The sequence below is a fragment of the Lemur catta genome, chromosome 4 (genome assembly GCF_020740605.2).
Source record: "Lemur catta isolate mLemCat1 chromosome 4, mLemCat1.pri, whole genome shotgun sequence".
Lineage (NCBI taxonomy): Eukaryota > Metazoa > Chordata > Mammalia > Primates > Lemuridae > Lemur > Lemur catta.
The window spans coordinates 99448173-99464164 of NC_059131.1; the positions used below are offsets into that span (position 1 = coordinate 99448173).

Consider the following 15992-nt stretch of genomic DNA (forward strand, 5'->3'; position numbering starts at 1 on the left):
TCCCTGCCCTTGGGCTCAACAATATTTCCTAGGAAGAGGGAAAGATAGGAGGAGGCCACAATCCTCCGGCCGCCCAACTGCAGAAGAGCAGAGATGGCAGATAGACGACATCTCCATTAATACTCTTGCCTATTAACCATGTGACCTCTAGATTTCCAGAAAATAAAGTGAATAAAATTATATAAAGAGTGAAGAATGCTGGCTACAAGTCTATAGTAGTTTAAAGCAGCATCAACTCTAATGCATCTCCATCAGCTGGAGGGAGGATGCAAGTATATGTATATCCAATGCTCCAGGAATCATATATTATCTGGAGTTTTACCTTTGACTGTATTTGTAACACACCCTACTATAGGGACTACTCAGATATTTATAACCTCTAAGACCTCAAGCAAAAGTCTCCAATGTGTCACAATGGGGACAAAAAATAAACTACACTTGCAATCAGATATTCATAGCACCACAATTCACAACTGCAAAGATGTGGAAACAACCCAAGTGCCCATCAATCCATGAGTGGATTAATAAAATGTGGTATATGTATACCGTGGAGTTCTACTCAGCCACAAAAAAACAATGGTGATCTAGCAACTCTTGTATTTTCCTGGATAAAGCTAGAGCCCATTCTACTGAGTGAAATATCCAAGAATGGAAAAACAAACACCACATGAACTCACTATTAAACTGGAACTAATCGTTCAACACTGAATGTGCACAGATGGAAGTAAAACTCAATGGAAATCAAGCAGGTGGGACAGGGAAGGAGGGGTGGGGTAAATTCACAACTAAAGGGTACAATGTACACTATCTGGGTGATGGGAACACTTATAACATTGACTCAAACTGTTACAAATCAGGACATGTAACCAAAACATTCGTACCCCTGTAATATTCTGAAATTTAAAAAAAAGACATATAAAAAGAAACATAATAAATGCTATTCTAAAATAATGGAATAGAGAAATATTCATGCTCAATGAATGGTTAGATTTAAATAGCTTTTGAAAAATTTGGATGTCATTGTATGTACATCTTTGCTTTATGAATAATTTGCATTTAGAACAATACAAACAGTACATTAATAGGATAATTAGGTTTGAAATTTCATGTGGATTTTAGAAATTCTATTTATAAGCTTTGTAAACTACTGAGCCAGTTGTATATTTTCTTAAAAAAAAAAACAACACGAAAACATAATGGGAGACGGCTCTGGTGATACAGCTGTGGCCTGAGGTGTACTGCCTTTTATAGTATGTCTTTGAGGGACCTTAAGGCTCTTTTTTTTTATAAGCACTCTCATTAATTCTGAGAGAATTTAAGTTAGTAAGGAGCAAGTATTATTGCCTCCAATTTACAGACCCTGAGCCTAAGGCACAAGAACCAAAGATCAGCTAACTTGTCTGAGGTCACATAGGGAATCTGTAGGGTTTCTTAGCATAGAATCCTTTTCTTTTTCTGTCATTTCTAATGTGCTTTTTTTCCTTCATTAAACACACATACACACATACACATACACCCACACACAGACACTCCGTACATAAAATTCCTCAACATGCTTTTACCATTTATTTTGTATTTGTAATCTTTTCGAATTTCATTTCTCTCTTAATTCTAGTCTGCCTGTCTTCTCTGATCTCTTTAATTTCCCTCATACCTTTTATTCCCCTCTCAACCAAGTAAAAGGTGTTGACCACCCCTTTTTTGCTTATATTTTCAAATATTTACCTTAAAACAAACCTTCTTCAGTGCCAATGAAGAAAGGCAAAAAATAAATAGATAAATAAATAAAACTCTTTATACAAATCTTTTTCTTCTCACTGCTACCCTATTTCTCTCTTTTTGTCATATTTTCAATATTAATGGTACATCCCTGCTTTCTGTATTTCTCCATGTATTTACAAGACTATCTTTACTTCTTTTGGTCTAATCTACAATTATTCCTGATTTTAGAGCTTTCATACCCACAATGACCTTCTAAGGGGTAAATCTAATGGGCTTGTGCTACTCAGCATTCTTCTTGATGTTTCCAATGCTTTTGATTATATCGGATTGTCTCTTTCTAGCAATGGTCTGCTTCTTTGACTCCTGAGTTTCAAAAGTGGCCTGCTTTTCCCTTCCCACATTTTTGTTTGTTTGTTTTTAAATCCTTTGTTTCTGGCTTCAAATATGGAACTTATAATAGGCCCTCAAATACATATTATCTATCAAGCTTCTTTTAGAGATCTCAACCCACAAATCTGCTCCTATCTAATGCCTGCCCTAAATTCTCAAGTAGGTTTCACAGTATCTTTTTCAGGCCTCCAATTTACTGCAAACTTGATCACAGTATATTTTGTCTGTTTTCATATACCTATATGGCTTTGAGTTTCTTAAATATGTAGAATCATTGTTAGAAATCTTTGAAACCCTGGGCCATAATTAGTAGAAAATAAATGCAAGTATAGTGAATTAATGACTCAATGAAATCAGCAACAGGAGCTTGCTCTCTAGTGGCCTTGCTGTCCATTCTTACTACTGCCACTTCCTGGCACCTGTTTCTAGGTAAATGTTTCTCCATACTTCACCCCTTCTTGGCATAATCTTCTGCCTTCAACATGTCTTCTTCCTCCTCTTTAGTAAGGAATTGTCAGATCACGTCTTCAACATTGCCCCTTTAGTTAGATCATTTGCTCACTGACAGAAATTCTTGGATTTATATTCTCTGTTGTTTATAATTCTCACATACGCCCCACCCACAATTTTTGGAATAATTTTCTTTGACAGCTCCTACTTGCGTTACTTATTCAAGTCTCTAGCGTGTCTTTACACTTTCAAAGAGCTGGAAGGCTGGCCCTGTTCCTCAGGCTCTTTTGCTTATTCTTCTCTTATGCACACCAGTTTGCATTTGCAGGGCACAAAGTAATTTGTCACCCTAGACAGAAAAATACAAAGCTCAGATGCTTCAGTTTACTAAGTGTCTTTATGACCATGCTTTTTAAAATCTGTTTAGTTGTATATATTTATGGGGTGCATATGATGTATAACCATACTTTTAGGTCTCAAGATGGAACGAGGTTTTTCTCCCTGGAAACTGTCGTGGACACTTCAGGAACCTGCTGGCTTCTGGGAGTGATTAGCTTTCTTTGATCTCAACCCGTGTTCTTCCTAATGGTAGGATTTGTCATTCCTCTCTGTGCCTCTTCCTCACCTAGGGAAAGTTTAAAAACTACTCTTATCCAGTTCTATCCTGAATTCTGATTCATTGGGTTTAAGTTGGGGCCAGGTATTGACATTTCATTTTTTCACTAGTTCTCTGGATAATACTAAAGCACATCTAGGTTTAAGGAATCATCATTCAAACTATTCTACTTCAGAGTATCAGTAATTAACAAAGTGACGGTCACATACATAATGCAAATTTATTCTCTATTTCAGAAAGTCAACACACTGCTTTACATTTTTGCTTTCATCAATCTTTCTGGAATACGTAAATAATATGAAATCTGTGTCATGAACTCTGCTATAAAACCTAACCATCTTCTCAATAGACCCAACCGTCTGCCTGTCTCTCTCTCTCTCTACCTCTCTCTCCACCTCCCCACTCTCTCTCTCTCCCTATCCCTTTAGCTCTATATATCTGATCCACTATTGGAATTAAATCTTCACTCTTGCATCTGTAGGATTGAGGGGAAATTGTCCTTTCCCCTGAAAGTTCACTGAAAGATCAACTTACAATCAAGGCAGATTACTAAGAGAGAGGTTTATTCACCATGTGCATGGGGAGAATCACAGAGTGATTACTCAATATCCCAGTGAGATCCAGATATTTTTATACCTGCTTTCTAGAGGGGAGGGAGAGATCAGGAGATTAGGTAATTCTGTTTAGGGGCAATAAATGGTTTCTAGGGAGGATGAACAGATCGGGAAAGAGATTGACTTGTACATGATCCTCTTTGTAAATTAAATTAACCCGAGAGATAGGTATTATATTTAAATGATTTGTGCCAGGTCTCCTTGCATCCTTGATCTTCTTTCCTGCAATATATTGAGACAACAGGGAGAGGAAGGGAAGTCAATTGCCCCTTTGATCTTTCGATGAGTCAGTCCAGTTTATGCAGATAGAGGGAAAACCCCCTTCAATGCTTTTTGATCTCAAACGACCTCTAATTACAAATATTCTTTCTACCAAGGAGTCATATTTTCAGGTGAAACTTCCTGAGCTCTCTCACATCAATGGCTTATGCTTCAGAATTTAAGATTCTGTATTAATTTGGTTCACATTACCAACTTAGATTTTCATGAGAATTTTATAATTCAAAATTATCAAAATAGATTTTACAAAATAGATTCTACTGATATAATTATCATATTGCATTATAGAATTCTAATGGAATATTTTAAAATATGGATAAAATGATGTATAGGGTATATTTATGGTCCATTGTGTGATACTTTTTACTTTGGCTTTTTATTATAAATTTTGTTTTCATTCATTCAGATATAATTTCTATGGAAAAGCTTTTATACAGAAGGGAAACATTGATGAATATAAGTATTTGTTAAAATATAAATAGATCTTAGTATTTTAAAGTTATGACATTCTTCCTTCAAAAATAATTTATGAAGATTAAAATATTCACAAACTGGATAGGAAATAAAAAATAAAATGCATGGATTCATAGCAGTCATTATATAATATACTGTAGAAAAATAATTAGTTTATTTTTGACATTTTTCATTACAAACGCAGCCTATCACCTGTCTCTGCTATTCTATCATTACTTTCGTTGGAATAAGCATTTAAGCACAGATTCTGAGATTACCACTTTCACTCAAATAAATGCCACTATCTTTTCTACTTTTATATCCAAATGAAGCACCATTTCTCATAATTTTTTATTTTCCTTTTTTCAATTTAATAGTATAGCTTATGTATTTCTGTATTCATTTTGAGCTGTCTTCTAATGTTAGTGAGGATTGATTCAAAAAGATGATTTGAAAGTCATTAAAGTAGAATTAAGGACAGCACTTGACCCTTATTTCTCTTTTTATGAATATTTTAACCCATTTCTATGTCTTGAAGTGATAATGTCTGCATGACCCTTGGAGTTCTTGCCTAAATTCATCATCATCATTAAATTTCATTCTTCAGTCTATTTGCTGAGTATTTTCTGTGTTCAGAACAATGTGGCTTTGGGAGACTATCAGTGGTTTCATTTCCAAGGTGAGACCAAAGAGATCAAATAAGCACAGGTAGTTTGCAGTCGGTCAGGAGTGATAAATGGCCAGGGCGGCGGAGGGGAGGGAGAAAGAAAATAAAATATGCACACACAATGTAAAGCATGGTAAATACAAATTGGCATCTACTAATACAAGTTTAGGCATCTGAGTGAAATCAACTTGCCAATCATCAGACTGGTGGGTCCCCACACATTGGGTTTCCTGTGCAGCAGGTGTTCCAGCACATAACGGGCACCCTGAGTTATTTGTCAAACGGCGTCCTTCTAAATGAGGTCCCACCAAATCCATTAAGGCATCACACCCATCATGTGAGCAGTCACGTAGGTGCCTCATAAGGGGCAGAACCAAGGCCTTATTTCCTGCCATCAGGAGCCCCCTTTCCTTCCAAATGGCACCAAGAGCATGCACAGACCCATCCTGCTTCCAGAACCTCTACACAGTCATGCTGTAAAGGCTCAGGCTCTTCAGCTGGCAGCAGGGTGGCAGCACTGAGAGCAGACACAGTCTTTAATAGCAAATCTCAAGTAGCAGCTACTGCCCAGAGGTGGGGAGGCCTTCCTCTCGCAGCTCTGTCCAGTTGCTTTGGCAAGGATGCCTCTGGCCGTAGGATGCCTCCCAGCGTCTGTGAGCACTAAGACTCCAAGGCTCATTCCTTGTTTTTCGTGAACGTATACTTTAAATTCTGTCTGCCAGTCAGGCAGCCCCAAAGCCGGGGCAGTCATAAAACTCTGCTTTTGTTTTTCATAGGTATTGTGGCAGTCTGTGGTCCAGATCGGGGCTTCACATCTGTCCCTTTAAGGGCTTCATACAAGGGCTTTGCTATTAGTCCAAAGTTTGGGATCTAGGTGAGACAGAACCCTGCCATCCCTAGGAACCCATGCAGTTGTCATGTGTTCCCTTGCTAACTTGGAATCCCAGATAAGTAACACACTGTTTGCAAATCTGTCCAGTTGCAGGTTCTGCAAGTCCCCTGCTAAGCCATCACCAAAGAGGGCAGGGGAGCCTTTTTTAAAATCCCTGAGGTAGCACAGTCCAGCAGCACCTTGAGGCCAGCCTAGTCCCGAGATCCTGCCCGTCAAACGCGACTGAGTAGCATTCATAGTTACTTGTATGACATCACTAATGGCACCTAGACCCTTCATGAATCTATACACATTGACATGGGAAATTTAAATTCTTTCTTCACATCCTGGGGTCCTGTTGGCCTATACAGCCTTACTCACTTTTGGTAGCTTTCTTCTTGCAAATGCTGCAACAATGTGCCAGTCTGCGGAGGCCCAAACTTCAAAGTGAATTGCTCCACAGTGGCTGTCCCCTGCATGCTTCACCAGGTCCTGGTATTCATCTAGCAGGAGCTTGGCGGCACTCTTGGAGGTGAGCTTCTGCCACTTCTGGAACAGCTCCTAGTTCTCCTGCTGCTCAGCCAGGTCTGCCAGATTCGGCGGCGGAGGCGGTAGCAGGAGCAGTTGCAGCTCCGGCTGTACCTCTCCAGGGTGCGCCTCCTTGGCCCGCTGTGGCGAGCTCCTCAGCTGCCGCTTGCTGACGGCCACCTCACCACTGCCTGGCACACATCTGCCTACATGGCTTGGCACTGATTGAATCCCCACTGTCCATTTCAGCTGGGGCTCCCTTGGGGAATATTTGGATTGGAGCCACTTGGGACTAAGGTGGCCTCAAGGTGCTGCTGGACTGTGTTGCCCCAGGGGTTCAAAAAAGGCTCCCCTGCCCTGTTTGGTGAGGGCTCAGCAGGGGACTTGCAGAACCTGCAGATGGACAGATGTGCAAACAGCAGGCTCCCTCCTTCATCTTCTGAGTCCCGGACTTGAAAAGAAACCATTTGCTCCCCTGGGGGATTCTTGCTACTTAGAGCCTTTTGCAATTTTGGGCAATGTTCTTTCCAATGTCCTTATTTTTTACAAAAAGTACACTGATTATATATCGATCTGTGGCAACTTTTTCCGCCCCTTCCTTTTGACTGTCTCAAATGACCCTGCCAGCTGTCTTTGTGCATTCAAGACCCCTGTCTGATACTGCCCTAATGGAAATTGCCCTGCCTGGTCTTAGAAGGAGAGACCATTCCCACTTCTGAGTCATAACCTAGTGAGTGTGGTACTGAAGAATTAGTTCCAGCCACACTGTCCATGGCCCCTCTCACAGTTCCAGGGTGGTGACTCTGGACGTGAGCTGGGCCTCTCCCAGGGATTGCCCTAGCTGCAGCAGACAGCCAGGTTGGCATCGGTGCCGTCCTGCCACCTCACATGTGTGTCCAGGGTACGCTGGTTGGGCGGCTGGTGTTCCCTCCTTGCCGTGCTTCACTCCCCCCTCACCACTCCCTGCTTGGCCGTGGGCCGCACATACTAGTCCATCGCCATTGGGTGCACCCAAGGGGCAACAGTTCTGCTAGGCGCCTAGCCTTGGTGAGCACCCAGCTGCTGACTTAGAACTGGTGCAGACCAGGGGAATCCAACTGTCCAACTAAAACAAAGCATCACAAAGCCTGTAGTGGTCAGTGAAGTAGATGAAGGGCTCATGTGATCCCACCTGGTTACATATGGGATCTTGTCCCATTTACCTGACCTTTGACACAATAATTCCAATTGTAAGATAGCATAATAATTCAAGGTTTCATTCAATGGCCAATTCTCCTCACACTCCAGCACGTACATTGGATTACAAATAACACCATTCTCTTTTAGACATAGACTTATAGCTATAAGTGGGCCATTCAGCCAAGATTCTCCCCAGGAGGCTTTCAGATGGAATAGAAATGGAGCCCCTCCCTATGTTGGAACAAAAGGCACAAGCCACAAACACAGACAATGAAAAAAATAATGCCAAGGCCTTGCAACAAATGGGAACCACACAAATGAGAACCAAATTGTCTCAGAAGAGAACCAATGTCTCCTAATCCAAAAATGAATGAATCCCCTAGGTTCCCTGGGAACTGTACAAATGAGCTCTAAATCCAAAAGGAGATGAATCTCTTAGGTTCCCTAGTTCCAGTCAACGGTGACTTCCACCCCCAAACGGTGCCGCCCAACAAATCCAAACAAGATGCCCTGCCACAGAGCAGGGAGTTCTGAAAATCTTCCCCAAATGGGTGGAATCCAGGGTCTCAGCATGCATGGGGGAACCAACCCACACAAATAGCCATGGCATCGACACATTTCCCAAGTCCATTTCCTTTTCCTCAACAAAGTAAAGCTGGTTGGAGCTGCGTCTGATTTGGGGAAGAGAGATGGGAGTTCCCCAGAGCTAACCAGGCCCTGGCAGCTGCTGGGGAGGTCCTTCACTGTCTTGTGGGAAAGGTGATGCTCCTACCCACAGCTTGACCCAGAGCTGCTCCCCACCTCTTCCAGCAGTGACCTACCATCCACCAGGGCGCTGATGGGCCCACCCAGGAAGGCCAGATTCTGTTACTGAAAGTTCAGCACTTGTCCCCGAGGCTGCATTGAATGAATGAGGACAAATGGCTTGAGGAGAAGGAAAGAGAAGTTTATGAATTTGCTGGCAACTGAGGATGATGGTAGACTCTCATCTTAGAAAAACACTATTGTTCTAGCTATAATATAACCAGAAATACAGAGTTTTTAAAGGGAAATTTCAGCTTTGGGCTGTTGCTATTTAATTGTAGCATCTCTGGTGAAGACAATCTTGTGACTTCTTCCCAGACAATTCCATCAAGCCATCTCCTGTGGTACAAAGAACAAAAGACATTCCCCTGCCCCTCTGATTACTGGCCTCGGCCAGGGATGCAGGTTTTAATCTCCAGAAAGTATGTGTGGGGGATTAAAGAGATGACTTGTAATACATGTTACCCTTTTTCAGGCCTTCCCCTTGTTACACCCTTAGCTTTACCATTAATAATCTACAATGTGCAGATAATCTTTAATATTTCTAAAATTCTGCTGATCTAGATTGTGATTAGTAATTGTACCATGCGCATTCAAGTTATAAAGGTGTAAATTTCACTATTTTCTAGCAACATTAACTTTATGCTTTGTAGTAGAAAGAACCAGTCTGAATTGTAAGTTTAAAAATGTATACACTTTTGCCACTTTCAAATCCATACAAGAGCCTAATGGGTACAACTGTTGTCTAGAATAATCTTAGACTGAAATTACAGAACATTTTTATGTTGTTTTCCCAAATTATTATTTGTATGTAGCACTGTCAATACGTAGCATTAGTTTGTTCCTTTAATGAGCTTAATTTTTTTAACATTTTATTTTGTGGTTAATTAAGATAATTTGCAAATTCCATAGTAAATCTTCAGTTCATTATCAGTAGCATAATAAATCGTGGGGTTCAATTAGGCAAAGTTTTGCAGCATTTTTAAAATACAAATTGAAGACTGTCTGTCATTTTACTTTTTGGGGAGTGAACTACAAATAGTAATAGCACATGCCATTAAACTTTATAGTTTATTTTCTGCTCATTGATTAAGGGAAGTTTTATCTATTATTTCAATAGGATCCTTACAATTTCAAGTCAGTAGGTAATATTTTTATAGGAATGAAGTAATAATATATTTCAATTTCCTAGCACTGCATCTAAATTCCTATTTGTCAGATGTATTTTTAATAGTTTAAGTCAACTGCCAACACATTTGATCTTAAAGCACTGTATCATATGGACAAAGCATTTAAAAATGGAGCCTTCTGACAGTGGATTAGCTCAATATTTATCGCCTTCACAAATCACTCACCCTTGTTTTTATAGAGTTTATTTGTGACAAGCATATCTGAAGTGAAGACTACAGAATAGGAAAAGGTTGAATATGTGCTACTAACATATCGTATTTAAATGTATGTTTTAGTGAAATTGCATTTTTTTTATCTCTCTGAAAGGGAATTTTAAGTTTTTTCATATAAAATCTAAGCTGTAGGCATTACCATAGATAATATAGAGTTAACCAAATAAATTTCAGCATATCGAACAATTTTGTATTGAACTCATTGTCAGTAGACCTTAATGTATGTAACTTATGTATTTTTTAATAAGATCTTTTACAATCTTGTATCTTAGTGACATTCAGAATCTTTTCTTTTACAGCCATTTCGTAGAGTGACGTTTTCTGTTGTGAGTCAGCCTCAGGACCCACATCAGGGGTCACTGCAGAGTTGCTATGACAGCGGGCTGGAGGAGTCAGAAACACCAAGCAGTAAGAGTTCATCAGGGCCAAGACTGGGTGCCCTTCCACTCCCAGAGGACAACTATGAAAGGACCACGCCGGATGGCAGTGTTGGTGAGGCAGAGCATATGGAAAATGGTAGGGGCAAACACAACATCCACACACATAATCACGCTAGTGAGCCGTAATAAGTAGACTCATGAAGGTCAGTCTAAAATCAAACTAAAATAGCTGACATTAAAACTTATTTTATCCTAAATAAAAAATATTTGCTAAAATACAGAAATGCCAAATAAAGGGACATAACTATATAGATAAAATTCACCCAAATCGCACCATCATTTAAAAACAGCCTGTCAGAAATAAACGCATTCATAAATAAATCAGAGTAGGGCCCGTTATGAAGAAAAACTAAATAAGTGCACAATTCCTAAACAATAGCAACTGAGAAAGGTCTTGTCTGATTATTTTCGTCTATTCATTTTTGTCATGCAACTATTTCTTCAATTACAATTATACAGTCTTAGTGAAAGGAAATGACAATAAACAAATCTTGCTCCACTTTTTCTTTTCCTAGATATTTAGAAAAGTATTTTCAGACCTCTCCTTTTGAGTGATCACTGAAGTAGAGTCAAAGGAGAACAGTACTATCTTGTTCTTCACGGTATACTGTAAATAGAATTTGAATTCCCCTCTCATTTATATATCAGGTTTTTTTCCTTTTTACATGAAAGGAAGGAAAGAAAACAAATCATAATACTTCATATTCTTATCCTGTTGTGAGGCAATTCTCATAATTACAACAATTGGCATTCTATATATTTTCCTTTAAGTTACAAATTTGGATTGAAAATAGCACTGGTAAAATTTTTCACATTTGTTTATTATGTTCCCTAAGATGATTCGCTGATTTGTATTCTGGATTTCAAGGCATAAGTAAATACCTAAGGAATGGGTTTATGTCAAATAATGGAATGGTAAAATTCTTCCTAACTTCATTATTCTTTCAAATTTAAAAAGAGATGTGGCTGTACAGAGAGAAAGGAAGGGGAATCACACACATTTTATCTCCAGTGAAAACTCAAAACGGATTTGCCTTCCACCATCTCAACCCCTAAGTGAAATAAGACAGTCTAACTTTTTATTTTATACCAGTTTCTTCAGGGTGATAAGCAAGTAGAGCATATTAATGCAGGAGAAAGACTGATTTTCTTCTGGAAGTTTATCTATGAATATTAAAATCCAACATTTGAGAGTAATATATATATATCATGAATGACCCCAAGTGAAAGTATTGCTAAGTTAAATCATGCTAAATAATTATCCACATTGTTATTGAGTGAGAAGGTATGATCTCAGAGTCTGATGACCGATGTCCCTTTTGATTCATTATCCAGAGTTAAAACGGCATTTTGCCACATGGCTATGAAGGCATGCTTATCTGTGTGTATGGTGGTGTGTGCTTATGTGGATGGGAGTCTGATGTGCTTTTAAAGAATCACCTTTCTTCAGTAACTTTTTAAATGAGTATAAAACTTTGGTATGAATTGCAATGTTGATAAATACATATTTAAGGCAGGTATGTTTAAAATTCTTTGGACAAAAATAAAAGTTAAATTAAAAATACATATATATGTATTTATATATACTTTATAAATACATACCTAGGTAGACAAGATTAATTTAACTTAGGGATATTACTACATCTAAAATTGCCTTCTGATGATAACGTATACTTTTATTCGTGTTTTAGAAAGTGCTTATTCTTACTGTAAACAGCATAGTGTATACTAAGTCTCTATTGTTTCAATGTCAGCTTTATTAACAGAAAAGACTTTGTACCACTGGCATTAGAATCACATTTTAATGTTATTTTCTGTTTTGTAAGTTTATGGGGATTTGACATCTTTAAAATAAGAAAGAAATGATGGATGAATAATTAAGACATGATTATATATGACAAACACATACATATTGGTTACTTTTTAGGAAGCATACATGTCATGGAAAACTTAACAGGTGAGCTTGTTCATAGAATAGAAAGTTTACTTTGAAATATTTCTAAAAGAAGGTTTTTAGATCTTTTTTATAACCAAGTTTTCAGTACTATCAACAGTAAGGGCCATAATAATGTAGCTGATTTTCCCTTATTTTTATATGTGACTGACACTTGAAGTTCAGAGTTTATGTAACTGTTTGTCATTTGCAAGCTGTGATGATGTTAGCCCTGATCTATAGGTAATGTGACTCACTCTGGGTGATCTAAATGCAGCAGTTGACATTTGAGTAAGAGTTTTATTGGGTCTAAGTTTTCAGACTATTCATCTAGCCATAAAATGCAATTGTATTGCTTGAATTCTGGTAATTTCATCTTCAATATTAATGGATCATTCTGACATAAATAGAATTGGAATTGAAACCTGTCCAGTATTCATTTGTCACATTTAATTGGAATCCAGGTAATCTGCAGTGTTTTGCTTGGTTAAGTTTTAATCAGGATTTGTATTGGATTTTCATTTGGATTTTCCATGAAAATACCATTTTGGATGCTGTGTTAATTCCTAATTATTATTACCTCAAACATTTTCCCTGAATTTTAACCTATGTGAAACAATGCAGTTATAACTAATTGCTCTGGGTTAACTTTAATTTTAAAGTTGTAGAAGATAATTTCCAGTGAAATAAAAGATTTCAATATCATGATGCAAACCAGGAATAAGTGAGGACAGCCAATGACAAAAATAAGTTGTCACAGATGCTGTGGCAAGGAAATAACTGAAACAAGCACATTTAAATGAATAGGCCCTAAAACACACTTCTGTTTTATAAAAGCTTTGCCTGTCTTTTGTACTTTAGCATAATAAACAAAATTTCATTAAAAGGGCCTGGGGATTAATTCCATTTTTAACAAGCTTTACTCTATATTCTAACCCACATTACTGCCAAATGGAGAAATAGGTTTTATTCTCTTATTAGCTAAGGAAAAGAATACACCATAAGAATAAACAGAATTTCTTGCAACTGGAATCCAGTAATGTAGAAAGAGATCCACTGTTTTCAAGTTGCAAATATGCAGAACTTATATGCCTTAGGTCTCTACAAAGTAATAATGGAGATTATGCCATTTAAAAAATATTTTAAGAAAACCTTATGAATTATATATTTATTTATGACAAAGATTGCTAATATATATTTCTTCACCTTTAATCAACATCATGATTTTTTCATGCTGATCCTTTGGTATCCATCTTATCAAGGATTGAGGTAATTGGTTATTTCATTAAAACAAATTTAGTGGAATAAAATATTTAATATGAAGTTCATGGTGGGAAGTTGGTAACCATAAAATATTTGATGATGAAAATGTTAAAATAATTAAAACCGATTACAATTAATTGATAATTCAAGTAAAAACAAATGTTTGACTTAAAAGCACCACCACATTAAGGGCAAGCACTGACTACGCAAGAGCTTGTCCTTATCTCAGTTATTGAATAGTCTTCAGACTTTGTCTTGAAGTGGTACGTAATAGCTTGTTTAGGTCTGTTGTCAAGTATTTATCTTGGCCCCTACTTTCATGCCACGATCTACTTACTCTTTTTGAAGCCCCCTCTGACTCATCTTTGCAAAGCCAGGTTGCCTTTGCTAAGTACAGCTCTGTCATAAGCAGTGTTTAAGAAGCTCCCATGCAGAAAGCACCCCACTTGGCTTCTCATCCCGATTTTGCCATCAGCATTGGATAGGCCCGTTTACTCCTGTGTCTGCTCTACAGAGTAGAAAAGAGAACTCTGTGTCTTAGTGAGGCAGTGGCTGAATTTGACAATACATGTGAATGTGAACGGGGTAGTAGTGATTCTAGGGCCTTCCTCTCAATCGCATAATGTGTATATTCTAATAGCAGATAATGCATTTATTCCGTAAGTCATAAGTGTAGACTGAGTTGGATGGTGTGATTTCTGGGTAGGTGGGGGAAAGGTTGGCCCCAGAGCAGACCAATGTGGGAGACAGTTCTGGAGCCTCCCTCAGATCATACTATGCGAGAGCCATTTGTAGAACTGATCTCCCTGAGTGTAATGCCCCTGGAAAACCTTAGTCATAATTAAGACAGCTCATGATAGAATAAGTACATTTACTTTCTTGCTTAATAACGTAAACTTTGGTCAGATTGGGAATAAAAAAAGATACTGAACAGTACGTATTTTTCCTCTAGGTAAATTTTTATAACTAAGATACCATAGAAATAAATCAAAATAGGAAAAAAGCAGATAATCTATAAGACAGGTTTTAAAAGGATAAATGAGGCTAGAAATTTGACCACCCTAAATCCCTAATTAATTTTATGCCTCTTGATTTTCTGAAATCTTTAAAAAAATAATTTGACTTTTATACACTAATATTTTTGAGCTTCCTTCTTCCAAACTTTCTTTTTCACACTTATATGAGGTAGTCTCACTTGTTTTATTTATTCACTCTCTGTCCTTTATCTCTTTACTTTATATGCTTTATAGAGAGTTTAGAGTGTCTTGTTCTTATGGTTTAAACATGGTGCAGTAAACCATGAACATATTTTGTATCTACCATGGACTTTTCACATTGCTTTTAGAAATAAATGACAGCGTATTTGAAATATCATTGAGAATTGAGCCACCATTTTTATATGGCCAAGAGTAATAAGAATGAAGGCTAAATGCATGTCTTTGGTGAGATAAAGGACCCCCCGCCTTTTCTCCTATCTATGCAGTTTTCAGTCAGGCATCTCTCAGGCATTATTGTCTGGTTGGTGTCAGCTTGTGTTGTTTCCATTTAGAACGAGGTCTGTCACAAGGCTGCCTCTTCCATCTTTCCAGAGATCCTCACATACTTGTCAATGACTAAGTTTGATGCCTCAGAAACAAATACCCCACATATTTTTTTTTCCTGTAGTAAGAGGCTAACATACCTTGCTAAGGATTCACTTTTATGGTTCTTCATGTTTCCATGTCACCCTCATTGCCAGTGTCTGACTGAGGCTGCATTTTTTCCTTTTCCAGCCAACTGTGACATGGCTTTATTACTCCCAAGTATTCCCAAGAATTCCACATGCCACCACGTCCGGCGAACGCTACTCACTTCTCTCTCTTCATAGTGATTAGATAGAGTGATTACAGAGACTGTCTCTAAGCTGGATTTCAGCCAATCGAGATGTGCGCTACGGTGGCCTTTCAGCTGTTCAGTAAAATGAGCAGTACAATCTAAAAGAATCTAAAGAAGGCATTGTCCTAAAGGAGAATTGGCAATGTTGTGGGTAGAATCTAGTGGTTTAACAAACAGGCTTTGATATCCAATCATGCGAATTTGAATCCTGGTTTCACCTCCCAGGAGGAATGTAATTTTCTAACCTCTCTTAGCCCCAAATTGTTCAGTTATAAATCATAGGATTGAGAGAAACTAAATGAGATAATAAAGTTTAAAAATTTCACTATATTTATTGATAGTAAAATGTATTATTACTATTATTTCATAAACAATGATAATTGTGACCGCTATTAACTTTAGGTAGATTTCATATAGCACATTGGCTTAATCATGAGAGCTTCAAAAAATGTGTAGTCTCACAAAGATAACATCCAGTAAAATTAATATTCTTACCTTGAATACT

General features: G+C 37.9%; 1 protein-coding gene across 5 annotated transcripts in view; it reads left to right on the top strand.

The window, feature by feature from the left end:
- PCDH7 (protocadherin 7) overlaps window positions 1-15992 on the top strand; it is a 391875-nt gene that overhangs the window by 174009 nt on the left and 201874 nt on the right. For 2 of the 5 annotated variants that reach the window (XM_045550486.1, XM_045550491.1), the window contains exon 2: window positions 10276-10492. In XM_045550486.1, coding sequence (XP_045406442.1) covers window positions 10276-10492 — 217 coding nt within the window. The remainder of the gene's footprint in view (window positions 1-10275; window positions 10493-15992) is intronic. The other 3 variants (XM_045550489.1, XM_045550490.1, XM_045550488.1) reach the window with 2 other exon arrangements.